Consider the following 27,989-nt stretch of genomic DNA (forward strand, 5'->3'; position numbering starts at 1 on the left):
CTACTTTTTTCCAACTCTAAAACGATACTTATGAGAGAAGAACAAGTAATGGGTAGGCCTCTTGGAGAGGATACCACCAAGTTCCCCCCAAAAAGGCATCTCTCACCCCTAGATGCACTTAGTTTTCTTGGATGCAAGGTGCTTCCTTCAGGCCTGGGGCTGCCTAGGGAGCAAAGAGCACTCGGCACACAGCAGCAGCTCCCTACCCCACAGCAGTAACCGGTACAAAGGTAGACGACGGCCGCTTCACCTCACTTCACCAGGCTGGCCCTACCTGCGGGGCTGGGATCGGCAATTAGAGACAGTCCGAGTGAAAGGCTCCCCGACTCACGGCCTCCCTCTCCTCTCCCGGGGCGGCAGATGAAGACCTAACAGGACGGCAGGAGCCTCGGTACCCCCGGGCCTTCGCTGTGGGGAGACAGGCTCCTTCCCTCAGAAGGATCAGTTGAAGGAGAAGCGCTCGCCCACGGGACACCAGCGGCTGTCTCCGCGCGCGCGCGCGCGCCCCCGCCCCGGGCCCCGCCCCCCCGACCTCCCAACATCCGGGTTCCTGTCAGCCGCTGCGCCGCCGCCGCCCGTTCCGTGTCTCAGGGAGGCGGTGGGGCAGGGAGGAGGCAGCGAAGATGGCGGCGGCGGTGGGGAGAGCCGGTTCCTTCGGCTCCTCTTCGTCCGGGCTCGGTTCGGCTGCCGGTTTCTCTTCTCCTTCGTCCGCCGCCGCGACGAACAACAACGCGGAGCTGCGGGCAGGCGGCGATGAGGACGATGGGCAGAACCTCTGGTAACCGCCCGCCCCGCCCCGCGGCCGGGGAACGGGGCGCGCGCTGCCCGTTACCGCCCTCGCAGCGACTCCTTGCCCTGCGGGGGAGCCGGGGCGGGGGGTGGAAGGAGGGGGGGGAAGAAGGGCTGGCTAATCCCCCCCTCCTGCGTTCAATCCCTCTCAGTCAGTGAGCTAAGGTGGGGGGGGAGGGCTCCTCCCCTTGGCAGTGGCAACTCCTGCCCTACCCCCCGTTTCCCATGCCTTTTTTACGCCCCCCTCCGGAGGTGGTGAGGGTCGGGGCCGGGAGGAAGCGGGACTCCCCTCCTAAGCGCTGTCGTCTTTCCGCGTTAGGTCCTGCATCCTCAGTGAGGTGTCCACGCGCTCCCGCTCTAAGCTACCTTCGGGGAAGAACGTCCTCCTGCTGGGTGAGAAAAGCATCCCACTCCCCTTCCCCTCCCTGCCGCACGCTCCGTGCTCCTTGACCCTGTGTTGGGCGTCTGGGGGTTCTCATTTAGCGCCCGAAGGGAGGGAGGAAGGAAGGGGGGGGGGGGGGGATGGTGGCAAGGTGCTGGCTTAACCCTCTCGCTTCTTCCCTTGCATGTTTTTGCTTCATTTTGGATAGCCAATATCCAGAGATGCTTTAGGTATCGCACTCATTGTAGGTACCTCGCCATAATACCCTTCTAGTTCCTTGGGTAGAGATGGCTTGGAAGGGTGGTTTTTGTTGTCTTTCTGCCCCGATGAGTGTTGACTTCGGGGTGCATGTGGGTCCTTCAACCTTTTCTGAAACCACCCTCGTTCGTGCAACCAGTGCTGCTTGCTGGTCCTTATGGCGTGTCATACAAACACAAAAATTGCTTCCGTGGCCCGTACGGTATCAATGACGGCTGCTCCCTGTTGGCTGGAGGGCGGGGTAGGCTTTATGGGTGTGTTGGTTGTGTCCTGCCCACATGCACCGAGCTTGTCAGCAGCAATATCATCAGCAAGTTGTGCAGCAGCGGCACCGTTTACTGCTGCTGGCTTTCATTGTGTTCTGTTATCTTCACCCAGTACGTTAGTCCAACCTTGCGCTTGGAAAGGATTAGGAGTTACAGAATAGGACTTTGACAGGGTGATAATGAGAGACCCAGCTATTATTCAGTGTTGAGAGAAAGAAGAAAAATGATACGTCCAGCAAAATTAAAAACTTCATGGAGGAGGGGGAGAAATGGATGCTGCTACCTGTGTGTGTATATTATTGCTATTATTATTAGTCGGGTTTTTTTGTTGGTTTTCTTTTTGGCTGAAAGGCTATTAAATACTATTACCAGTAGACAATTTATTGAATTTGAGTGGATGGATTTGTTAACTAGCTGCTTCTTCCCTTCTTTGCCAACCTCCTCATCCCCAGAAAGAACTGTGTGTTAGTATTTGGAAACATGGTTAAAACTCTGTAAAGATATTCCTGTGGACTCTATGCACGGTGTGATTCTATGTAGTCTTGTGGTTTGTACTCTCTTGAGGTTTTTCAAGTTAGATTTTTTTCCCTCCATAATCCTAAAGCAAAGTTCTATTGATATTAAAGAAAGATTGATGACAGCTTTTTATGTGATATTTTGAAACTAAATTGGATGATTGTCCTTGTTGAAGTTGGAAGATTCTTCTTCAAGCTGTGATCCTTGTCAAGATTACACTCTTGTTTTTCCTCTCCCTTTGTAGTCAGACAATCCTTAATGCTCAATAACTGGGGACTGTGCCTCCTTCAGAACTGGAGAGGACACCATAAAATGTTTCCAAATGCTCATTTAGTTCGTGATGCTTAGTTTGTTGTATAGAAATTTTACCAGTTTATGTACAGCTTATAGAATGACTTAATATAACACTTCTTTCTTCTTTTTTTGACCAATGCATTTTTTAAAATATGTCCAGATTTGCAGAAGAAATTCTAGTTCTTCCTTAGGAACTGTGTTTTCTAGAAGGCCATGGTCCAAGGAAAAAAGCTTAGCATGTATTTAGGAAAAGAGCATCAGATCTTAGGACTGGTAAGGACCATGGCCATGTTCTTTGTGAGAATACCTAATCCATGTATTACACTTTGCTGTTCACTTGCAAGTCATGATGCTGCTCCTGAAGCACACTGGCACAGGAAAAGGAGATGTCCTAGGTATTCTGTATTGGGCAGGTTCAGTATGTGAAGTTCTGTCTCTTCAGGTTCTTGAGATGTGTGTTTGCAATTTCTCTGTTATCCCACACTTCCTCTATTTTTAAGCTTTGTGCCTTTAAATAGTTTGGTACTAGGTTTTGTTGTTAATACAGATCGCTTCTTGCCGTGACTATTTTCAGTTTCATCACTCTCTGAATACTTTTAAGCAGGAGTTGTAAAGATGACCAGGGTCTTCATGGTTTTCACTCATTTTGTGGTAGGCAAATATTTGCAGTATAAACAGTTATATTGGTCAAAACTTCCCAGCTGAAATATGATATATAGCGACAAATGAATTGGGTTGGGTTTTGTCTGATACAAACTACATTTAAAAAAAAAAAATCCCCTAAGCTTCCAACCTGCCTCCAACCCACCTCCAAAAAAAAAAACCCACATAAAAAACAATTATAAAAACCTACCACTTACTGTTCTTTTGTTTGCTAGGACAGGTCTTCTAATTTGCCTTCAGCACTTATATTTTTCAAACACAGCATATACTTGTATGCCTAGTTGTTCTGGGAACCTGGCTATATCTGGCAGGCTAATTCTGCTATTTCAGTATTTATTTATAGTTATGTTAACATCTCATTTTTAAGAACATGGAAAGTAGTTCAAGACATCACAAAAATAACTAAAGGATACTGGAATGTGAAATATTAATCTCTAGATATGGCACGTAGTTTTGTGAAGTGAGGGTTAGCATATAATACTGGTAATTCTCTGCTCAAAATCAGCTCAAAAAATTTAATTAACTCTATAGTTTTACTTCTCCAAAATTGTTTCATTTACAGACATTTTTTCAATAACTATTTTTCTGTGAAGACTTTAAACTTTGGCACTGCATGTAGCATAAAAGTATTTTTCTGGTCTTATATGAACAAATAATAAAAATGCAAGCTTTCCTAAACTTTTTTTGTAATGCAAGTATGCTCTTATTCCTAGGCAGTTCTGTCATAGTGACCGTAGCTACCTCATTTAGCAAACTATATTAGCAGAGAATGTAAGATGTCCCTGCCTTCTTAAGGAAATTGGGTGCTGTCAGTGACATTTCTAGCTACTTTTTGCACATAGCCAAGGGAGTGTGGTTTTGTTGTTGAATGTGTTTTTTGTTCTTGGTTTTTTCTTTTTTTTTTTTCCTCCTGGTGTCTCTTCTGCTCACTTGTGTAATAAAGATAGCTGATCAGAGGAGATGCTTTTTGTTGAGTGTGATGAGAAGACTGATGCTTGTAACTGGGAGTTCTCTTGTTCATTCCCTTCCTGAAATAATTATATCTGAACCAGCAAGTGAAATAGAGGGAGCAGCTAAGAAGTCACCATTGCAGGTTACGGATGGAATCCCCAGCACTATAGAATGTGTTTGTTTGAATATTTGAGCTCTGCTTCTGTCCGGTGGCTGTCAGGATGCTTGAGAAGAAGTTTCCACAGTCTACAGCTAACTTACAGGCACACTTTTCTGTGCGTACATGTATTGGGAATGGCTGTTGTTGTAGAAAATGGTGCATCTTGAAGAGCGGTCTTAGCTTGCTACTTTCTTTTAGTGGACCCATGGAATATAGTAAACTTCAAAATTAAGTTCTGCAACAGCAAATTGTCATGAGAGTATATAAACTCAGTATAAAATCTGCTTGCTTAAATTTGTACTGAACACTACAAAAATTAGTTTTCCACTTTTTTTCCTATTCAAGTAGCTGAAAGATTTGCTGTGATCATTTCATCATTACAGTACAATAAATACTGCTTGTTGATACTGTCTATGTTGTTCATCTCAAATACTTCTTAATTCTCTAGTACTGCAGAAGTTAAGTCAGATAGCTTCTTTTCCTCTTCTTTATCTTCTAGGGTGATGAAAGCCTTCCAAATGTAGCTAAGTTTTGTTTCAATCAGCAGAGTTATACTGCTAAAGTGTCAATTATTTTGATGTGGCATTGACCTAGATAAAATTCTAATTGATTGTTTTGCACCTATGTTTTTTTAGAACTAAGTAGTACTTCTTCATAGTGTCCTTCCTGCTATAATACCTTTCCAAAAAGCCAGAATTACATGGATGCTGTGTAGTAAAACTTACATAGAACAGCACAGGAAGTTCTGAAATTCTTGAATTGCATTTATTTTAATTTGTCTCTGCTTTGCCAGAGGTGCTGCTGATTGTGGGATCTATCTCTGAAATAGCTCCATAGGTGAGGAACACTGAAAGGAATTGTGCTTCTGTGTTCTCCAGGCAGGGCAGTGGCAGGAGTACTAATAAAGATGTCCCTTTGATACTAATGCAAGATTATTCTATTTTGGTAGTGAACCTGGGTAAAATACACTAGATGACTTACTGCTGTGTTAAAGGAGAAGGCTTGCATTAAGAGATGTATGCTGTTTGTTTTCGCTGTAGAATTCTCTGCAATATTTGGCTTTCTGATTGTGGGTTTCTCCAAGGATAAGTGATACCGCTGTACCTGTTTCCACAGTCAGGCCATGTATTCTTGTGGTGCAGGACTTGACAAAAGGCATGATGGAACAGTTGTCTACAATCTGCTTTCTATCATGTTGTAATGCAGAAGTGCGATGAAGGTGCTCCTCAGAAAAGTTATTTAATTTTTCAGTGCTACAAAGATACCAAATGAATCGTCTGTGAGGGGAAATAGTTACCTGGTGGAGTAAAACAAACTTAGAGGAGGAGTTTTTTGTCCAGCAAGTAGAATTTATTGGCAAGTTATTTGAAGACTCGATATGACCTACTTATTGTGAACTTCCATGTTGTTCTGAGGGATTCTAGAGAAGGATCTCATCAACATAATTAATTTTGTTCTTCAGTTCTCTGAAAGCAAACTAAATTTGGCTTACTGTGATTATTTTGGTCTTGTTCTGCAAAAGATGTTCTTCAATTACTATAGTATGTGTAAACAAGTCTCCTTCACTAATGCGCGGCTGTGGAAAAGGCAGTTATTAGCTTGTGAGAAGTGTTTTATCTTGAAAATAGCTATAGTACACATGTGCTTGGTTCTAGTACCCAGATGACTGTTACATCTCCACTCCACTATATTAGGATTCAGTGATTCCAAGTGGTGTGGAATAGAGAGATCTCTGTGATTCTGGGAAGGCATCTTTGCCCTGTTTGATAGTTTGGACTTGGGTTTGGGTTTGATGACTTTGTTTTATCGTATTTAAGTGAAGTGGGTTTTTTCTATTAATAAAAATATTCAATATTGTAAGTTAGAAATATTAGATGTTGTGAATTACTCTATCCAGAAGCTGTCTTTGCTTTGTAAAAAGTATAAAGCTTGTTCACAAAATATGCTTTTTGGGGGGGGCAGAAGGGGTTAATTAGAAGCATTATTTCTAGTTTTACTTGGCCTTGTTTGAACATATTTTTTAGAGATGAGTTGTAGAATTCCCATATCAAGACAAATTTTAATTGATGGTTTTAAAAAGCAAACAAAAATCTCCATCAAGGAACCAGTAGGATTATAGACTACACACATGTAAGTGCATCCAGGGCTTTTCAAAGAGCTGTTGGGGAAAAAAAAAATGAGAGCCTGGGGTGGAAGGGGGTGAGACCAACAATACTGATGACACAAAAGAAACATTCATTTCTTGCTGCTTTGCCTTGCCATATTTTAAACACACTTGACACTTTGCACTGGAGAAACTATTTAAATAAAAAAATCAAAATTTGTATCTGTCCTGGAGATAACACATTGATTGCTCTTCTGTGTACAGACTTCTGTGAGAAGTAAGAAATGTCTTGTTTTAAGACAAGTGAAAAATCTACTTCTGTTTTCATTTTCTAAATGGAAAACAAGGTAGAAATAGCATCAGTAGTAAATATTCTTAATTTTAAAATGTTTAGTTCAAAGTTTAGAGAAGGTCTGTAATAGAAACCCTAAGTTCTCTCTATTGTGATAGTTTATGGTTGAACAGTTTAAGTAGCAGTTCGTAGATCAGTGCCTGCTTGCTTGCATTCACAGAAGGCGATTCATTCACCTCATTGCCCATCCTTCCCATCTGTGGGCAACCGTTCGGCTAAATTCTGTATTGTAGCAAAACATTTAGTGATACTCCATTTTCTGCTCAGTAAACATCCTTTTTGTCTGGAGTAGTAAGAAGGGAGGAGGCTGGGCAGGGTTTTATATTATGGCTTCCTATATCTTCGAGGGCAGGAACAAGAAGGACCGTAATAAAACTCTTGTTTTGTAGAGAGTAGCACCTTGGACAGAGAAGCTGTGAGGAGCACAACCCCAAACTTGAGGAGCTTATCAGAGGAGTAAAGTGTAGCAGTGTGGGGATAAAAATGAAACCGCTTTTGTTTAGTTGAGTAGAAGACTTTCCATTTTGTTAACAAGATGGTGAAATACTGTGTGTAAGCAGATTGGTTTGGCTTTGTTTCAACTGCTTCCTAGCCTGACTTTTCAGCAAAATCGAATCTGTTGTCCCTCTTGTGTTTGGCTTTGGTGTATAGCACCGTTTGCTGGCAGCTTCACTTCTGTTTCCTCACTGTGGTACTAATGTGTAAGTGCAGTTTGATGTAATGGAGAATTTTAGTTCTTTAGGATTTACTCTGGAGAAGGAGGACCTTTTATGACACTTGCAAAAGAAGGCTGCCAAATCTTAAATTTGCAACAATCTACTTGATTATTTATTTTAGTATTTAATGCTAATTGCATTACTATGTTGTAGATTATCCATCAGACCTAAAATAATGAACAGACTTTAATTTCCCCACAAATATTTCCCCCTTCCTCTGGTGGAGAGAAGCTTCTATATGTACTAAAGTTTAGAGAAGTCTTAAAAGATAGCATTGTATGCACTTCTCATTATTTTGCTAATGAGATTTGTAATAACAATTCAGGAGTTTTAAATAAGCACTGGTTTAAGATTTATTTGTATTTTGATATTCTTGCTGAAGAGTAACTACAAAGCAAAATTACACTGCTGCTCTTTCCCAGCATAACTTGACATATTCAAAGTGTGTTGACTTTTCAGGTGGTTTATATTGAAGACTTTAGGTTGGAAAAAATAAGTTAATAACCAGGATACAAATACATTTGCAGCTGTCACAATTCTAAAAGGTATATGCAACATACTAAAAATAGAAAGTAAAGGTAGATAGAACCTCAAGTCTTAGCATGTTCTCTTGGCCAAGCCAGTCATCTTTTCCTAACTTTTTATGATGAATTGTGTGGGTAAAAAGGAGGAAGTCCTTATGTCATATATGATGGTCCCTGGGTTTACTTTCTGACAGCTTTTTCCATGATACTGACTCTAATTTAGCTTAAATCTGTTGAGAACTCTGGATCTCCCATGGAATAGGGCACGCTGGCTAGGTAGCTATCTTGCAGCCTTGCAAATGAGTCGTCCTGTTTGTACACTACTTGGTTTATGCATTGCTAATTTGTTTTGGACCACTCATCAATACTGCTTCTAATGATTTTCTCCACACATCTTTTGGTTTCTCTTCTATCATCTGCAAACTGTGCTATTTCCTTCATTTGCCTGAGCAGTTAATGAAAGTAGTACCAAACCCTTCAAACTCCGCTGATGCATCATTCTGGCTTTCTAGTGAATGACGAGCACTGTTCTCTGCATGCAGTAACTTGTATGATACAGTTATATATGTCAGTGATCCACCTACCTGATCTTGGTGTTTTGAAATGGGTGGATATTTGCTAAGGAGAAGGGACTAGAGAATCTTCTTCACAGAACAGATGAAAATTAACTAATTCCATAATGGAAGGCTGAAATGACTACTGTGCATACATATGTGTCCAAAGGTACTAATTTTACATCAAATCAACTTGTGTTATGCTGTACTGCTAAAATTTCTTCCTGTGTAGGCTCTGAAGATAATTACTGGAAAACTTGAGGAGGGAAAATAAAATTCCAGCTCTTACTTTGCTATGAGACATTACCTTAACAGTACTTGAACTTCAGCTTCCTTCAGGCATTTGGAAATAACGAGAGTGGGGAGGAAATCACACAACGCACAGCCGTGATAAGGGGCTTCTGGGATGTATATTTCATGTTTGCCTATATTGTTTAGTATGGGCACTTTCAAACAATAAAGTTGCATACTAGCATTTGTATAAATACGTTTTAGTTTAGACTGCTTAAGTGTATCTTTTGTGATGTTTAGAACTTTTTATAACCACAGATGTTTGTTAGACTTAAGTTGCAGCCATTTTTGTTAAGAACTGGCAGATATACTTTGCAGAAGATGCTAAACTTTCCCAATGCAAACAAGTTGTAATTTTTACTGCCACCTGTGTGAAACAAACTAGTATGTAAGAGAACTTGGAGGTCAGCTGTTCTGAAAGTGCAGCCCCTCTTTAAAAGGAGTAACAAATCTTGTTCGGTCTTACCTTTTTGAGCCTTCTGCCAGTACTAATTAATTAAAGCTGCCTGTTCAAAAAGGGAAAATAACAGAATGAATCATACAGAAATTGTTGGCAAAAGTAATAGCAACTTCAACAGCATAACAAGTCAGTGCAGCAGCTCTTACTACAGTCTCCCAAGTTATTTGTAGATGACAAATTTAAGAAGCTTGGAGGAAAACCTTCTTCACTCTGAGGGTGACAGAGCACTGGAACAGGCTGCCCAGAGAGGTTGTGGAGTCTCTTTCTCTGGAGATATTCAAAACCTGCCTGGATGTGATCCTGTGCAACCTGCTGTAGGTGATCCTGCTTTAGCAGGGGCTTGGACTAGATGATCTCCAGAGGTCCCTTCCAACCCCTACCGTTCTGTGTGATAAGTGCTTGCATGAGGGCAGAGGAGGAATTGTAATTAATCTCTGGTAAAGAAGCTTGAACTCTTCACTTCTTGGGCAGAACTTTTATTTAAAAGAATATCCTCACAAGAAGAGGAAAGACTTGGTGTATGAATAGAAAATAGCTGTGTTTTCCAATGTTTATTTAAAATTAGTTATAGTTGTTTTCTCAGGTGCATCTTGATTTAATAAAGTTAAGGGCCTAGCAAACAAACTTAAAAGTTACTGATATAACTTCAGTTTTCACTTAATTTTTCTACACTTAAGCAGATCTTAAACTTCAGTTCTGGTCCTTTTTTTAATCTTTGTTTTTTGGGCTGCTTTTTTTTTTGTTTGATTTTTGTGGGTGGTGGGGTTTTTAACGCCTTTTCATTCCACTGAGTAAAATTCTCTGGGCTACTTGGAGTAAACAATCTTAAGCTTTCTGGTAGCTTCTAGACTATTAGTGAAATCTGAACCTAAAGCTGAACTCTAAATTGAATACTTCATGTGGTAATCTTGGGAAAGATATGTTGAGTAAATTCAAAATCAGTCTATCAGAAGTATGGTTTTTCTGCTCTTTTATGTGGTTATAGCTGTAGTCTTTTTCATATAGCCGTAATATTGTCTATAAGATCATGGTCAATTCCCTTTTAAAGGGAAAACTTCATCCTTGCATTTAGCAGTGAAAATTACTGTCCTTCAACTCTTTTCTTTGTTATGTAGTTAAAAGCAAGTGTTTATACTTTCGCTGTATAGGAGAGCCTTGGGGGAAAAAAAATATTCTATTTGGCGTAAAACTGATAAGGTACTTCTTAGGAACCTGAATTTTTTAATGTCTAACTGTTATGTGCCCATCATACTGCCAAATTAGAGTGGAAAAACCCTGCTTTGTGTCCAAATTCAGTTTGGTTACTTTTTCAAACTGGAAAAACGGCAGGTGAAGTTTTCCAGCTCTGGAAAGTATGGTTAGAAATAGAAGTTTTTCAAGAAGAGTCTCTGGCAATAGTTGAGGTGTTTACACTGAGTTTATGCTGGTTATCCAAGCTCCCTTTAGAGGGGAGAGAATAGGAGTGAATGGATCTGGATTGCAGGCTTGTCACTGTGTGTGTTGCCGAATACATGTATATTGAAAGGCAGTGGGCTCACTGTTTGTCGCCTCTCTTTAAGGTTTCTTTAGACCTGTAACAGAGAAATGTTTCAAAAAAAAAACCCCAAAAACAATCAACCCATAAAAGCTAAGGAAACAATCTGCCTTACTGAGCCTGGTGGTGTGTGCTGCTTGGTATGAGAGAGTTCTATATTGTATTCTCCTGATTGTAAGACGAGCCTACTGTGACTTGAACTCTACTTTAGAAAGACTTTGTTACCGCTTTGGTTGCAGTTGCAAGACTGAAATTGTTTGAGGTGCTTAACTATTCCTTAAGGTATCTTCTTAAAGATGCATGTAAGAGCCTATTTCAGATAGGATAGTTAGTGGCATAATTGCATTTATCAATAATTAGAAATAAGATCTGAAGCTGCGGCATGCACTTTGAACAGATGGATGAGTTGGGCAAAGCCTGCTATATTTCAAAACTTTAATGAGCTCAGTCACCCTGTTAGCATATGGTTTCCTTCTTGCCCCTGGTGGTTTTTAATGTGTAACTGCAATTAAAGATTGAGTGGTATCTAACTTCTTTCTCTCCAGGTGAAGACGGAGCAGGTAAAACTAGCTTAATAGGAAAAATTCAAGGCATAGAGGAATACAAAAAAGGAAGAGGAATGGAGTATTTGTATTTAAATGTGCATGATGAAGATCGAGATGGTAAGTTTGTATGTCTAATAGTATCTTAAACCACTTTGAAAGCAATGGTTCAGTAGTGTGATATTTGGAATGACAGTGGGATGTTTTTCTTTCTTGATAATTTGCAGGAATCCAGCTTAGGCCATGAGCGATTTGCATCACGAGGAAGTTTCTCAGTGTAATTCTTTAGTAGATACCATGAATGACAACTTAAGTGGTAGACGAGGAGAGGAACCAGGCAAAAGACCAGGGAAGCAGTCTTAGCTGCAACATTCTGAATGGATGGTAGGCAAAAGTGCATTCCTCAGGCCTAGAGGAAAAGATGCCTAGGCTCTTATCTTGCATCTCAATTATTGTAGCAAGGATTTATCTTTTTGGACATACAGAGAAACCTTTGTCTTGGTGGTATTGGAATCTGCAAGACTATGTATCATGTATTGATGGGTAGGAAAAAGTGCACAATGCTAAAGGAGACTTTTAAAACAAACAACAATAGCAAAAAAAGCCAAACTACCAACCCAAAGATTTGGAGGAAGGGGGAAGTAAAGTAGAAGCTGTGTTTCAACTTGCTTGAGTTGGCTTATGGCTAGAAGGTAAAAAAGATGTTCTAAGATCCAGACCCCAAATTCCTGCAGTTATGGAATGAATAATTGATGGTTATATATGGCAGGAACAAGGAAAGGAGTATGACTGGGCACTGCAGAGGTGCAGTGAATTATCTAGAGGCAATGCTTGTAGAGGGAGTGGGGTGTGAATAAGGACATACTGGGAGCTGTGTAGAAAAAATGGGAACTCTTGTCCATGCTATAAGAACAAATATATAGGTAGAAAGAGAAATAGAAGAAGTTGGCTTTTTTTGCCTTTTTTTTTTTTTTCCCTGAAATCATCTGCTTTCCTGACTTCCATGTCTGGCTATTGGTCTCAAAGATGACTTGACCAAGGTTAAGAGGATTCAAAGTTTGGTCTAAACATCTTCCTCAGAACTTCTGTAATGAGTAATAAAAACTTACCCGAAGGCAAAATATAATTATATTAAAATATCTAACTTTGAATCACCAGCTCTTCATTAACTGCAGAAGTGTCTCTGAATATTGGAGTATGGTGGTTTGGGGGGGGGGGGGGGGAGCAGGGGGGAAAGCAGCGGGATGGTCTGTTTGTATGGTGATTGTCCTTTTGCAAATCTGAAGAACAACTTTCTTGCCCACTAACTCCATCTAAGTCATTAAAAACTTGCAGTTCTGCCCCAGTTTTCTGAAGGGCCAAGGTACAACTCTTAAAGAACAGAATGTATAGGCATATCACATTGGAGTTTTGAAGGGGAGATGGCAGTCCTTGAGAGCTGAGCAGACCAAGGGCTGAGAAGGGATGGCTGAATTCACCCAGTTCTCCCCTTCTAAGTTGCATCTTGAAGAATACATGTTACCTGTCTAAAATGGTGAACATTCATTTTGGAAATGTTGAGTGCTATGTCTGGATTCTCACTTTCAGGCAATGTATTTAAGATCTCAGTTATCAGCAATTAAGCATCTGGGTTTGGAGGAGGAGGTGCATCTCCACAAGCTGCATTTTGCTGTGGTGTTATGTATGTCCAAGTGACTGATAAAACATGTCATCTGCTTTCTTCCTTGTATTTTACATGTATAACGTAGATTTAATAGCCATTACATAATGGACTGTTTCAAGTAAGTCTCATAAAATGTTTTCCCTTTTTTTTTTTGTAGACCAAACAAGATGTAATGTATGGATTTTGGATGGTGACCTGTATCACAAAGGTCTTCTTAAATTCGCAATGGAGGCAAGCTCTCTAAAGGACACTCTAATTATGTTGGTGGTAGACATGTCTAGGCCTTGGACTGCACTGGATTCTTTACAAAAATGGGCGAGTGTTGTAAGAGAACACATTGACAAGTTAAAAATTCCTCCTGAAGAAATGAAAGAAATGGAACAAAAGTGTGAGTATTCTGCAAATACGTAGGAATCCATTTAAATCAAATATGCTTAATGCTTTCTGCACCATTTAATGTCTCCATTGCAGTCTTTTTCATTCTTTGGAAATGTTACGTAAAGTTAGGAGGTATCAAGCAAGTCAAGCTTCAGATAAGTCTCAAGTAGCTATATGAACAATACTAGTATTTCTTTCTAACACAAGTACCTTAATTGGGGGGGGGTAGGAGGGGAAGCTTTTGGAATGAACACAGCTGGGTTGAATTTAAAACCTTGCTTCTTACAGATTTTTCTAGATAAGATTCTCCAAGTGAAAAAACTTCTTAGCTTTCAATTTTTTATTTTATTTTAAAAGCAAATCACTGCATCAGCTCCTTAACTGTTCCTGTAATTAGTTAATCTAGAGAATTTGGGACCTGTTCCCTGCCTACCAAAAGTGTAAATGTTGAAAGGATTCATGACAGCATGGTAATGTCTGGGCCCTTTCTACCTGAAGAGTTTTATCATAATTATTATTGATACTAATGCAGCTATATGCTTGTTTTGGCATGGACATGATATAACTCTGTCAGTGTCTTGTCTTTTTAGTTTTAAACATGCAGAACACAAAAAGATTTTGCAGGATTCCTTAAATTATCTGACTGAATGCACTAATGTCATAGCTCCCTGTTACTTTTGGGTAGCCACTGCATTTCCTTTAGGGTACTAAAGCATGAGTCTGAGCAAATAGCATGATTAAATTTTGTCTATAAGTTGCCTGAAGTTGCTCTCTGGAACTGAAATGTTCTTAAGCAACTGACTGCCACATTGCTGAATGGCTTTTTCAGAAATGCAGGTTGTAGCCATGCTATGATAAAGTAGCCCATAATGTGACAGCTGTAGATACTCTGGAATGGGGGGAGGATGTTGGTTGTTTTGTTTATTCTTTTGAGAGAGAGATTCCTGTAAGGGGAGGTAACATTCTCAAGAATCACACCTTCCACAACAAGAACTTGTTTAGGAGGGAGGAGCTGGGCTCTTTGGGTGTGGGTTTTGGTTTGGTTTTGTTTTCGGGGGTGGTGTTAGTGTATGTATTAAACACGTGCCCCAAACAGTTTCAGGATAGGATTTTACTGGATTAAAGTAGTAAGGACACAACATCTCTGTTATCAAAAATGTGTAGGCTGATAGTTTTGCTCTTTACTGAGTGAACAGAACAGTCAAACTCTACAAAATCCAGAAAACTTAAGTGATGAAGTGACTCAAAAGAAAGCAGCTGCTCATTAAAAGTTTTGTCTGTTCTCTTACTCTTTTATCATCTGGTCTAATTCTTATGGATATTGATGGTCTGTATGTTGGGTATAAGAGTCCTGGACACAACCCAGATATGACTGGAAGCTGGTTTTGTTTTGAATCTCCTGTGATGTGGCTTCCTGTATTGCTAGGCAGGCAGCAGCTTGATGCTGCCAAAAGGAGAAGGGAGGAACCTTGCTTGCCTAACTTTTGCCTACATGTTCCTACTTTATTCTTGTGTCAGGCTCAGTGCTCCTGAGAGGCTCCTGCAAGCTGGTTTAACTTGCTAAGAGGAGTGAAATCTACTGAGGGTTTATGTGTGTAGTTTCTGGAGGTGTGCTGCTGCATTTGTCTTCCAGTCTAGCAACTTAACTCCACTCAAAGACAGACCCTGTGAGGACTAAAACCAGTGTGGAAGAGCATTAGGGTATACATAGCAGCTGTGTGTGAAGGGTTGGAATAGCTCTTCCTGTTACTGAATTCAGCTGTGTCTAATGAGGCCTTGTGGCCTGGTCATTTTAATTGTGTCTCTAAGGAAGATCTGAGATTGTATTTCACAATCTTTGAGCTGTGAGATACTACATCAATCCTCCTTTTTACTGTACTGGTATAAAGATTAGTTATGTTATGATCGTACAATGGGAATTTTAGGAATCCACTGGAGGACTTCTAGCACTGGAGTAGCATGATTTTTATTTTAGCATGCAATTATCCCAGAACAGACAGGATCCTGTGTAGGAAAGTTTCCCTTGAGTAGCTGGCATATCTTGGTGAGAACCCTGGGTTTAAAACAGTGTCAGTTTGGAGGCTCTCAGACCAGACTGAAGTACCAGCATTCCCTGAATAAGAGCCTGAGTTGACTGTTCAAGTAGAGATGATAACCTGTGCATGTGCTTTTTGTTATTGTGAGCTCCAAGATCTTCAGAAATGTTGAATAATCTTGGCCTAATAAATCCTTTTTCTCTAGGGTGTTGAAGTAAGTCTGGCTCTGTTAATTCAACTAATGCTTTTTTAGGTGCGAACTCAGAGGGCTTCAGTCAGTTTAGCGAAGGTAGGGGTGAATTAACGTAAATCAGGACGAAGCAGTGAGAATGTCTTGGAGTACTTAGCTTTTAGTGTGTGTAATTTGGCTAAATTGTCTTGCTCTCTGATTTTTTTTTTTTTTTTTTTTTTTTTGATGAATTGGGATGTGCTACTCATGGAAAAGTAACCAGTGGTGGGTTTTGGTAGAAACCTATTTCTGCTGTGTGAAACAGGACATGTGATGTGAAAGGTACAGATATTTGATGCCTAATACTGCATCCCTGACTAGGAATAGTAAGCGACTGTGTAATTAGAGGGTTGGTTATGTGCGTCAGAACCTAACAAGAGAGTTACAAGTGTAACTTTATCTTTTTTCTAATTTTTGTCATATTCTGACTTAACACTTTAAAATTTAGCGAGGGGTATCTGATCTATTGTAAAAACATACCAAATATTTAATATGCTATTAGCTAATTATAAAGCTAGTTAACAACTAATGTTTCTATATTCTATTCTTTTCACTTATTACTACTGTAAACTCTACTGTACAGAGAGAGAGAAGTGTGAACAAAGGGTTTTTAGGTAAAACCTGGTATACGGTAGCAGCTAAGCAATACGAGGCTTAATTCTGTTTATTCTAGCAAACTGTTCCATTAATTTTTGCCAAGAAAAATGCAAGGAAAATTATGTCCTTTAGGAAGTGTATCGAGCAATAATAGTTAATAGCAACTGCCTAGCAGTTCCACGATGATAAAATAAAAATGGGTTAATGCTGTCCCTATAGACAGTTTCATCTGATCATGTTCTGGCTGCTGATAAAGCAGATCTCAAACTTACTCGTTCTCTCCTGTGCTGCACAGAGCAAAGTAGTAGTCAGTGCATGCTCATTTTTTTTTCTACATAAAGAAGCAGAAGTATTATACAATCAACAGTGCTAGAGATCAATGGCGGTGGAAATCATTGTTGAAATAATAAAGTAGCTGATCTTTTAATATAACTTTTTTTACTTTCAGTGGTAAGAGACTTCCAGGAATATATAGAACCAGGCGAGGATTTTCCAGCTTCTCCACAGAGAAGAAATACATCATTACAGGAAGACAAAGATGACAGTGTGATTTTACCCCTGGGTGCAGATACACTAACATGTAACTTAGGCATTCCAGTAGTAGTAGTTTGTACAAAGGTTTGTTTCACGTTTTAGGTTTTTTGCATATTTTCTTTAAGCAACTGTCAATTGTGGATTTGGGGTGGGAAGCACATGGTTATTAAGTCATTCTGTATACCTTGCATAAGAATTCTTTAAAAATGTATAATGCTGAAGGTTGGTTATCTTTTTGGAAGCCTGCATTGCATGTTACTTTGGGATTAGTTTTTCCTTTAGTTCTACTAGTTTCCAAGGAATTGAGGAATACCTCAGACCTGGTTTTGCTCACAGACGTGAGCCAGTCAGTAAGCAAGTAGAATTCCTCTTGATCTCCATAGTCCTTCTTATTCCACAAATAGTGTTTTGGTAGGTTTTTCTAATATTTCCAATCTTTTCCTGAAGATGAATATATTTGAGGATTGTAATTAGTAAAGTCCGGCTCTATTAACTTTCCTCAGTTCTTCGGGGTGTTTCTGTGATCTGTTTTGGTTCCTGTTAGATATGTAACCATATTCTTAGTCTAAACAAAAAATGGCATGGTTCTCTTGTGGCTGCTTTTTGGTTTTGGATTCCCCCCCCCCTCCCAACTCTTCAGTTCTCACTGGCATTAAGCACACTGCATCTGCAGCCTCTGCTGGCCCGCAGTGAAAGAATAAACCTTTTGATGCATATGCTGTTCCTTCACTGGAAGGCTAACCCTCTCATTTGAAAAGCACCTTTATTCTCACCTGCTAGCGCTCTGTTATTCTTCTCCCATGCGCACTTTTTTTTTTCTGCTTCTACATTTCTTGCTTTTGCTGCCCTTTGCAAAGGGCTAGTTAGTAACTGGATAAAACCCACTATTTTACACAGTGTATAAAAATACACTGGGGAGAAAATGGTGGTGTGATTGAGTGGAGTCAGTCTTCAACAGAGACTTTGAGTTACTGCATTGGAGGCAGGGAGGAGGAGTGAATGAAAAATGACAATCACTTTAACTCCCAAGTGAATGCTGACCACAATACATGCACATCAAGTTACATATTTTTAAAAAAAGAAAAATGTTCAATTATGCTTCTAAACTATCTCAGCAGGTTTTTGGTTTCCTCTGTACCATGCACCCTACTCCATCCCCCTTGCCCAGTTGTGAACTGGATGTGTAGCAGCACTGCTATTTCAACAGACAACTGAAATTGGTATATTAATTTTGTGTTTATTTTGACAGTGTGATGCCATCAGCGTTCTGGAAAAAGAACATGACTACAGAGATGAACACTTTGACTTCATTCAGTCACATATCAGACGGTTTTGCTTACAATGTATCCTTTAACATATCTTAAAGATGATAATGACTCAAATCTCTGCATTAATTATGACCAGCTTAAAAGAATATTTGCATCTACACCAAAGTAGTATGCAACTCATTTACTGTAGCTGGCAGTCTGCTTCAGCTACTCCTACAGACAATGTTGAGTTAAACTTTTCTGGTTTTGAGGGGGGAGGTTGTTGGTTTGGGGGTTTTTTTTGGAGGGGGAGTGTGTGGTTTTTTGGGGTTTTGTTTGGGTTTGGGGTTTGTTTGGTTTTTTTTAAGAGCTGCAAGTCTAGCATGTCCCCTTACCATGAATTTGTTTACTTGCCTTAATTTCCATATTTAGGAGTCAGTTTGCAAATCAGTGCATCTTAGCTGACAAGACACCTAAATGAATTATCTTGTTGTTATTATTTGAAATATGACCTTGCTTCAGATGCACCTAAGGCATGTTATTCTTTTTGACCCAAATATGCAGCCTTTTCAGTGTTCAGTAATACCACAGGATGAGGTGATGAGGGAAGGAAGGAAGGAAGTGTGAATTGCTGTAGGAAAGATCCACTGTCTGCTTTTGTGTTGGTACAGAGACAATGCATGTAAACTGTTGCTGTGCTATTATTTTTAAACTTCATTTTTTTTTAAAGTGTATAAAACACTGATTAGTGTTGTTTAGTCAGCTGGACATGCTGAGATCTAGATTTTAGATGCCAGTAATATGCCTATGTTGTGTTACCATCACTTGTGCTGTGGTAAAGAGAAGTTTAAATGCTATTGGAGAGACAGCAGTTAACAGATGGAAAAATTAGTTCAAGAACCTGAGACCTCAGTTGAGTACCCAGATGGCACTTCCTTCAAAAGGCTTCTAAGACCTAATTTTTCAAAATGGAATTATGGGTAATTGTAATAAGTCTTGTGGTTGGAGGAAGAATATGAAAAATTAGTAGGAATTAGTCTCCGTGGTTGTATATGTCAACAACTTGGAATTGTATTCTAAACTCCACTGAATGGGAATTGGATCCCACTATATAACTTTCTTCTAGAATTTGAATTGCATGCACATAGAAATAAATTAGAGGGTATTTTTATAATCCCAAAGTAAAAATTATTCAAAACTTCCCTGCCTGCTTTTATTAATCCTGTGCCTAAGCTGTGTTAATTTGATACTGAACCATGCTGGAATACTAAGCACTCTCTTGGTCTTTCAGTGATTGATATACAGCACAACTCATTTGCCTTCATTTCATTCGAAAGCAGATCACTGTATAATGCAAGAACTTTCTCCCCTAATCTAAAAACCCAGGTGGGGAAGTGAAAGTTCTTTGGCATTTTTGAAGCTACTGGTGTTAATGCTGTAGAGTCTGCGTTGCAGGATGGGATAGTGACAAGATAGAAGGATATGGCACGAAAATTTTCATTCACTAAAAGCAGAGGACAGTTTTGAAGACATGGTGAAACTGTGGGTATTGTGGGCTTTGAAAGTGAGAAGAGCCTGTACTTTACCCTAAAAGCAGTAGCTGAGTTGGCCTAAAATGAATGCAGAAAGAAAGATTTAAATTGCTACATCGCTTATTTCAAAAATTAAGTGTTGGAAGTTTGTGACCTATTTGATTTTTGTGTTCCCCCTCTAAATTCTACAAAGGAGATAACCTTTAAGCTAACAAAACTAGGTCACCTTAGTCTCTCTTACTAGCCAGTAAACTGAGTTTTCTTTAACAAGTTTATTCAGATGGGGCAGCACTTATTTACACTTCAGTAAAGGAGAACAAAAACATTGATTTAGTGTATAAATATATAGTCCAGAAGTTATATGGATTTCCTTTCAATGTTCCAGCTGTTGTTGTGGAAAAAGATGCCGTATTTATGTAAGTTGTCTGCATTATTATGTGTATATGGCTACAAAAATGTATTTGTGCAAGACTGTAAACAGCATTTAGAGCCTTTTTTGTTTACATTTTTTTAAAGTTCCATTTAACATTCTCCTGAGTTGAAGTTTGAGTGCCAGTGGATTGAGATTACAAATACTGGCTGCCCCAAAGATAAATGTTAAACCCAGAGATGTTGCTCTTCTTTGTTATGGTGAACTAATCTCTAACTAGTTGTACTAGTCAATAACTAACTTGCACAGGAAAATGGGAGCTACGACAACTTTCCTGGCTTTCAGTTCTGTGCAATTCAGGATTGCATACAAGAATAACCTGAAGCAACAATAGAATTTAAAGCCAAATAATCCTTTATCTAGTCCTGCAGGTTGGGATAATGACAAGAAGATAGGAATATTGCACGAGAACTTTCAGACACTAAAAGCAGAAGACAGTTTTGAAGATATCATAACAAAACCACCAGTCAGAAAGGTAAATTGAGATTTTTTTTTTTGCATTCAACTTCTTATCTATTTATTTACCTGTCAGTTTTTGATTGTTTCTCTTTCTTTGAGACTTCGCTTCCAGTTTATCATAAGTGTGATAAACTGCGTGGTTTTTTTCTTATTTTGTCTTTTTATTTTGTTCTTAAAGTTCTTCTTTAGTTATCAAAACATCATTATGTATTTGTGTTCTGTATGGCTCTTCAGCTTACACTGGTTTGTCTGGGTGTTTTTCTGCTGCTGTTACATTGTTCAAGACTACAAATACACTTGTTTTGCTTCTAATACATATTTGGTATTGAAAAGTCTGTGTCATTTAACTGTTGGTCAGGTTGAGTTGGTGTGGTACACTCCATTTTGCTCCGAGTTGCTCCTAACTTCATAGTGCTTTCTGTTTCTCTTGGAGTATTTAAAATAAGAAAGCCTGAGACAGTGTAAAATCAAAAATAAAACATGTGAAAACAGGTTCTATGTATATTCAATATGTTTTCTCTTGTGCGCTATTTAACAAAAGGCTTTCACAGAACTAGCTGAAAACACATGTGGGACTGTTGAACAAAATGCCAGCCGCAGTGGGCTCCATGTGTACAGAAGTTATTGAAGGCAAATATTTCTATGGCTGCTCCTAATGAAGCCAGGAATTTGAGACTGATCATATTTCCAAGTGTTAAATATTTTAGCTGAGAAAATGAATACTACGTCCTTTCTGCAATCTTTAGGGAAAAACTCAAGACATGTATAGTAGTATGTTAAATCATAACTGTCCAAGGAAAACATAACTGACAATTTTTTTTGCATGCATATAAACTTCAGGCCTGGATTATCACCTTTGATATTGATATGTGCCATGCTTGTTTTGGCAAAGTTTTTGTGGTGAGCTTATTTGGAGGGAGTGTGCTTGCAATTTGATGCATAGACCTGTTGAAGTGATGCAGGTGCAGAGTCACTTTTGCCATAGTTATTGAGGCCCAACCTTGGTATTATTTTATAGATAAGTCTATGGAGACATGAGCATGCTGCACATCTGTGAACATTTCTTACAGATCCTGAGAACTATTTATCTTCTAATTAATTTAGCCTAAATGGAATCATGGTCTTAAATATAGAAAATGTGGTCTGCAGTCACCATAGTACTTTACACATTTACTTCATCATTGAATACCTTGGTTGTATTCATGGGGAAGTATAAAAGGAAATACTCTCATTTCTTTTAGTCAAAATCATGTTAATGTTTTTGTGTTGCAGTTTGTTCATGAAAAAGAAATTGTAGCAGAAGATGACCAAGTATTTCTTATGAAGCAGCAGGTAATTTTCTGTCTATAAAACAAGCAGCCAGTGTTTCATTTAACAACATTCTTGATACAAGTTTGGGTTTGTATTCTTGGTTACTGTAATATCTAACTACATGGGTTTATTTGTTTTTTTGCAGTCGCAGTTGGCGAAACAACCACCTACTGCTGCAGGAAGGCCAGTGGTTAGTAATAAAAATTTTAAATATCATCATATGAAAATGATTCACTTTCATATATTTAGAGGGTTGCTTTTTTTAATTGCACTATCAAATACACTTTGATCTAATTTTCTTAAACTACATAGTGTTTAAAGTCTACAACATATACTGCTCTAAAATTATGATACTTCTTCACGGCTAGTCATGACAACTTGTGTTGACAACAAGGGCTAAATGTCATGGCTTTACTTTTCATATGTTACAATGCATCTAAGCAGTCAGTTGACTCCCCTTTCTGTCCCAAAAGTGTGCCAGGGAGCAAACTATGTTGGCTGAATTGCCTTGGTGAGTTTTATATCCTAAATTTGGGACTATGTCTCTAGGAATATTCAGACTCTGGTATAAAATTAAGGTCAAATGAAAACTATGATATCATCTACATTTAAAATACAAATAAAATAACTAAAAGGTAACACAAGTTTAATGGGGAGCATGTGATCTTATAAAGGTAGTTTTACCATTTTAGATGAACTGCGATTTTGCAGAAACATGACTTGTTATCCTTGAAGTATTGAATAATGCTTTTACTGCTGGACTGCATTTAGTCCTTTCCAGACTATTGGTGTCTTTCCAAGAAATTTGGTGTAGTTCCTCTATGATCTAATTGGTGCAGTTTTCATTATGGTCAGAGGCACTACTAATACATGGATTGTCAAGTTTCTCATTGACATAAAATGAAAAGCTTCACTACTGCTCTAATTGCACTAAATTTAGTATTTTTAAGAATGTTATACAAGTGTTTAAAATAAAAAACCCAAACACTTGTACACAATCATCAAAATCTAATCCCATATCATTTCAGTTGCATGGGCTACTACATTATTAAAAAACAAACAGAAAAAAACCCAACCCAGAACATTAGGAGCTGTGGGAACAAAATGCTTCTTTTCATGTACTCTTACACTGCATGATTTAATTCTGTAGAAGATTCAATAGTTCAGCTTTGGAAATTTTTTTTAAAAATTTATTTATTTTGTCATAGGATGCCTCTCCAAGAGTTCCTGGAGGATCTCCTAGGACACCAAATAGATCCGTAACGTCAAATGTTGCCAGTGTTACACCTATCCCTACTGGGTCAAAAAAAATTGATCCCAATATGAAAGGTACCTTTTCTTATGAGGGCACAAATACAGTTGGGGAAGTAAAACAGCTGCTGTGCCTGCTTTCTTTAATATGCTTACTTAAATTGACTAACACACAAAATCAGTATTTACTTAGAAAATCTGGTTTTGGTTTGGTTTTGTCATGTGTTGTTTTTGTTTTTCCCTCTGTCCCCTTGTAGCTGGAGCTACTAGTGAAGGAGTCCTGGCTAACTTCTTCAATAGTCTCCTGAGCAAGAAAACTGGTTCCCCTGGTGGCCCTGGTGGTGTTGGTGGCAGTCCAGGAGGAGGTGGCACCGGAGGTGCTGGCAGCAACTTACCATCATCAGCAAAAAAGTCAGGTATGATTAATGATAAAAGATAACTCAGTCTAAATTGTGAGTGTAGGTATCATTCCTATTAGTATAGTTTATCAGAAGCATGAACATTACTGTATTTAACTGAATGTTTTATGGGCTAGGGTTTTGCTCTTGTTTTCACAGCAGTTTAGTAGTACCTATTTATGGCACTCAGAGGATCAAAGAAAAACTTTTCATGTAGCTGTTTAAGCACGAATTGTATCCACGTGACTTCTTCATTCTTCCTTTGTTTCCCACCATCCCAATAAATGGCTTATGCACTAAGCCATTTTTAATGTTATTCAGATATACTGGGACTTAATTTCAGGGTGGGGTTTTTTTTTTAAACAATATTGTCAATGTTAAAATAACTTTTAAATTTTCTTTTGCTAGTGATCTAGCTCTGATGTGATGAAGGTTTTGGTTGATTGAGTTTGGTCATAGCCTATAAAGCTACTTCCATATTTTCTGTTGATAGCATTTTATTATATGATGTGACTTATAATTCATCTAAAAATGTCTAATAGTGACTGCTCTAAATCCAGATGCAAGACTACTCTGGTGCTTCTTGCTATTCCAGACCAAAATGTTTCTGTATTACTTAAGAGCATACCTATACAGATATCTTCCCTTCCCCCTTCCCCAGAGGTTAGTAATGCTGCGCTTAGGTGAGAATGCTGGTGTTTCATTGGTACTTGACATTAATGTTTATCTCTATGTTCTAAGAGGGAAGAACACCTTCCTTCCCACTAACAGTTTGTGTAGACTGACCCTGAAATATTTTTCTACATGTGTGCACTTCCCTTTTTTAAATGCAAAGTTCAGTTGGCTGAGCAAAGTTTATGAGTACTTCCTAATCTGCTGCAGGCAAAGACAGCAGTACTAGTTTGAACAGCACATGGAGGTTGTTCAAACAAATGCAGCTGACGCAACATGAGATGCCGAGAGCACTCACTGAAAAATTCTGTGGGGAGTGGCCGCCAGTGGGTTTAGATGATGCCAGGCAGGCGGAGGCGGCACTCCAGAAAAGTGATGTGTCCAAGGCCAGGGCAGAAGCTTCAAGAACAGAATTAAAGTACTAAGGAGAAAAAATGTCCTCAGAAATTTTCAAGTATGCAACAAATGAAGGGTTAGAACGTAGCCAGTTTAATGTGGCGAAGGACTAGGTTTTCAAGGAATTACCATAAATAAAAATGTTTAGCTCAGGTGTGCCCTCTTCACCTTCCTCAGTGTTTCCTGTCTTGCATTGAGTGTTATCTATAAAACTCACTTTTCAAATCTGAAAATTGGCTCTTAAGATAGTAGTTTGGCATTTGAGAATTACTCTTTCCCTCAGCAGCTATGGGAAATTCTTCTGCTTATTATTTGCAATTATTAGCTGCTTTGATTCAGATACGATAGTAGCTTGCTTTAAATGATTTGAAGAGCAGCACAGTACATCTGGCAGAAATTAGCTCTGTGGATAGTTCCTATTAATTTGCATCTTCAGAAAGGATGCTGGGACATTGCTAAAACTATACATGTGTCAGAATTTTCCTTTGCAGCCTGAGATACTGTGCACACTTGTCATGGTGTTAGACTCTAATGTTCTGCACTGCCTTTTCCCGTATCATCTCCTCTGTTCCTGTGACAGAACATGGCAGGATAGAAACCTAGATGGGGGAGTAAGAGTAAAATGGTGGAAGGGAAAAATGGTGTGTTTTAAGCTTGGATCAGGTCTAAGGGTGACTGCACAAACACTTGTGCCATTTCAAGTTAGGGAGGAGGTAAGCGGGTGAGGAGAGAAAGGATTTGCCCTCTGCAGGTCTGTGTGTACCCAGGAGCAGGTGTCAGGTTTATACTGACCAAATATGTAGAACTGACTTCACTGGTCTGTGGTGAAACCCCTGATTTACATTCAGAATTATTTAAAATGCATATGCAGAAAATTGTGTAGAAGTATTCATAACTGCTAGTCTTAATACACTTTTCTGTATCTTATACTTTAACTCTTCGTACACTGACAATAAATAAATATATAGGTATGGGTGTTTCTCTGAGAAATCAGAAATACAGAAGGATGTGACTTTCTCTGTTTCCTCTCTGTTTCTTTTGGGTTTTGGCTTTATGCCTTCACTTTGCACCCAAAGTGTACACTAACAATTTTTAGGATTTGTCTGATGCAAACCCATAGTTTTTTCTGGTTTGCTTTTTTTGTTCAGTTTGAGAGGTGCTTCTTGAGAATTAAAGACACTATAGGTTTTCCCAAATCTGGTTCATAAACATGACTGAGCCATATGCATTTATTTTGTAGGTCAGAAGCCAGTTTTAACAGATGTTCAGGCAGAATTGGACAGAATTTCACGAAAACCTGAAATGGTCTCTCCTACAACACCTACATCTCCCACAGAAGGTGAAGCATCTTGAAGACACCAAATAAAACCATTTGTTCAGTTTTCTGGGATAATTAAAACTTGCCTCTGCCTCTTCCTTCAGTGACTGGAACTAAAGAACTGAATTATCTTTCAGAACACGGTTGATGTCTGTCTTTCTTTCATATGTGTTGCCCAACTTCACAAAAGGGAGCTGTACAGATGGAAAATGGTTATCACATCACGTAGGAGTACCGTTCACAGTGCAAGAATAGTAAATTAATTTTTTCTGGGTTTTGTTGAAAAGTCGGTATAATTCTGTAAAATTGCAAGTATGTCCACTTAAGTGATAGGGGTTGCTTAGAGCAGGAAAACTGAAACACACCACAGGCACTTAATTTATATTGATTTCCCAACCTGTTAGGCAAGTTTAATACCATCTTAAGTAGATTAACCTCTACAGGAGAGAAAAACTCCTAGTTTTTGGAAAAGAAAATTAATTGCACAAAACTATAACAACAACAAACTCTGATTACACTTGAATGATTCATTTGGAGTACGGTTAAAAAAAAAATCTGTTTGATCTCCTCTGAGATTTACACTGCATTCAAAAACCCATGCAAAAATTCATTCTAGATATAAGACTAAATTACTGGCCAGGTTTTTTTGTTTTTTCTTTGATTAATTTCAGACACTGAATAAAAGATGTATAAAGAAAAAGCAGAGGTTAAATGTACAGACTATCAGTATCTGGATTTGTCTATATATATATGGCTCAGCCTTAATGTCCCCCACTATGTTTCCCACATTAGTTACGGTTTAAAATTGGTCATCAAAACTGTAATCAGTTAATAAAGTATTCTCTGCATTCAAATTTAAATAACTTTAATTGAAGCCATGGTGTTGTTCTTTGTTTACAGTTAAATCTAGGGATGTGGTGTAAAATGTCTTAAAACATGCTTTTATATTTTACCTCTCAGTGAATAATATTGCTGGTAGATATTTAAACTTCCTTAAAACATTGTTTCTGGAAGGAAGTGGAGAAGTCTGCAGTGTTTGTTCCTAGGAGTAAAACTAGCTTATCTGATGGGTGGTTTCTGCTGTAATGTTTTAAAAGTGACACTAAAAGTTTTACCAGTTACACTAAGGATCCTGCTGATGACTCCAGTATATTGTCTAAGAAGGTTAGGACTTTACTTAAGCTTGCAGTACACAAATTTGGAGTAACACTTTACTGTTCTGTGTAAAGTTTGTGGTCGCTTTCTACTGATAGCCACAGAATAGGAAGCGTAAAAAGTATATCCCCATCAAATGATTGCCAAGAGAAGTCTTTAATGAGTTTGGGTTTTCTAGTTTTTTAAATCAACAAGTCTTATGTTAATTTCTCTCATTACTTAGAAAACTTCTGAAACACTGAAGGATGAGGGGATAAATCCTCTTTGTTTTGAACGTGGTGGTACTATTCTCCAATTCCTGCATTCTTTAGTGGTTCTAGTGAATTGCCTCCATATTTTCAAAATAACTGAATTTACTTAACAACATACATTTTGTTGTGCGTTGAACTCCCTGAAGTTAAGCAAGTTAAAATTGACTCAGAATATTGAACTGTGGACTGACAAGTTTCAGTAGAGATTCTTAACTATGGATCAATTGTTCAAACTGGAGTCCTTACAATTTTGCTTATGGCAGGGGATTCAGTAAAGGTGGCACATGGGGAAATGCATGACCTGCTGATGAACGACTGTATAGAATAAATTATGTCTTGAAGAAAAAAAAATTAAGCTTGCAATGATGGATGCACAGCATGCATCAGTATCGGAATGGTTCTCTAGATTCTGTATGTAAACCTCTTGAAACAGGGTTTGAAACGTGCTTGAGAGAATGGGTCCTGCTCGTGTCATCACCAGTACACTTCCTGGCACAACTGCAGCAGTATGTGGTGGTAGGGTGAAACTTTGGATTTTAGAGCAACATCTTAAACGAGTTGGTACTGCCCAGGTTTTTGAAAGAAAACTTTAGCTCCTGCAATCTTTTAATTTAGTTCGTTTGAGCATCTGTCAAAGCACAACACCCTTGCTGAAGCTGGCAAACTAGACATGTAATATATTAAGAGTTACTGCACTAGGTGCCCTTTTTTGTGGAGGCTGAGACAGGGGAAAACCTTACTAATGACTCATTATAATTTCACTTCTTAAAACAAAG

The 27,989-nt window shown here is 38.7% G+C and overlaps 1 protein-coding gene across 1 annotated transcript; it reads left to right on the forward strand.

Annotated features, from left to right (window-relative positions):
- The first annotated feature begins 540 nt into the window (after window positions 1-540).
- Window positions 541-27,988, forward strand: DYNC1LI1 (dynein cytoplasmic 1 light intermediate chain 1). The gene is made up of 13 exons (XM_054816144.1): window positions 541-778; window positions 1,109-1,182; window positions 11,360-11,476; window positions 13,177-13,407; window positions 16,708-16,877; window positions 18,043-18,136; window positions 19,853-19,988; window positions 20,366-20,477; window positions 21,734-21,793; window positions 21,918-21,962; window positions 22,981-23,101; window positions 23,281-23,439; window positions 25,730-27,988. Exons 1-13 carry the CDS (start codon window positions 624-626, stop codon window positions 25,840-25,842), a joined length of 1,587 nt encoding a protein of 528 aa, XP_054672119.1. The 5' UTR covers window positions 541-623; the 3' UTR covers window positions 25,843-27,988.
- The last annotated feature ends 1 nt before the right edge of the window (window position 27,989 follows it).

Source organism: Grus americana, chromosome 2 (assembly GCF_028858705.1).
Source record: "Grus americana isolate bGruAme1 chromosome 2, bGruAme1.mat, whole genome shotgun sequence".
In the NCBI taxonomy this organism is placed as follows: Eukaryota; Metazoa; Chordata; class Aves; order Gruiformes; family Gruidae; genus Grus; species Grus americana.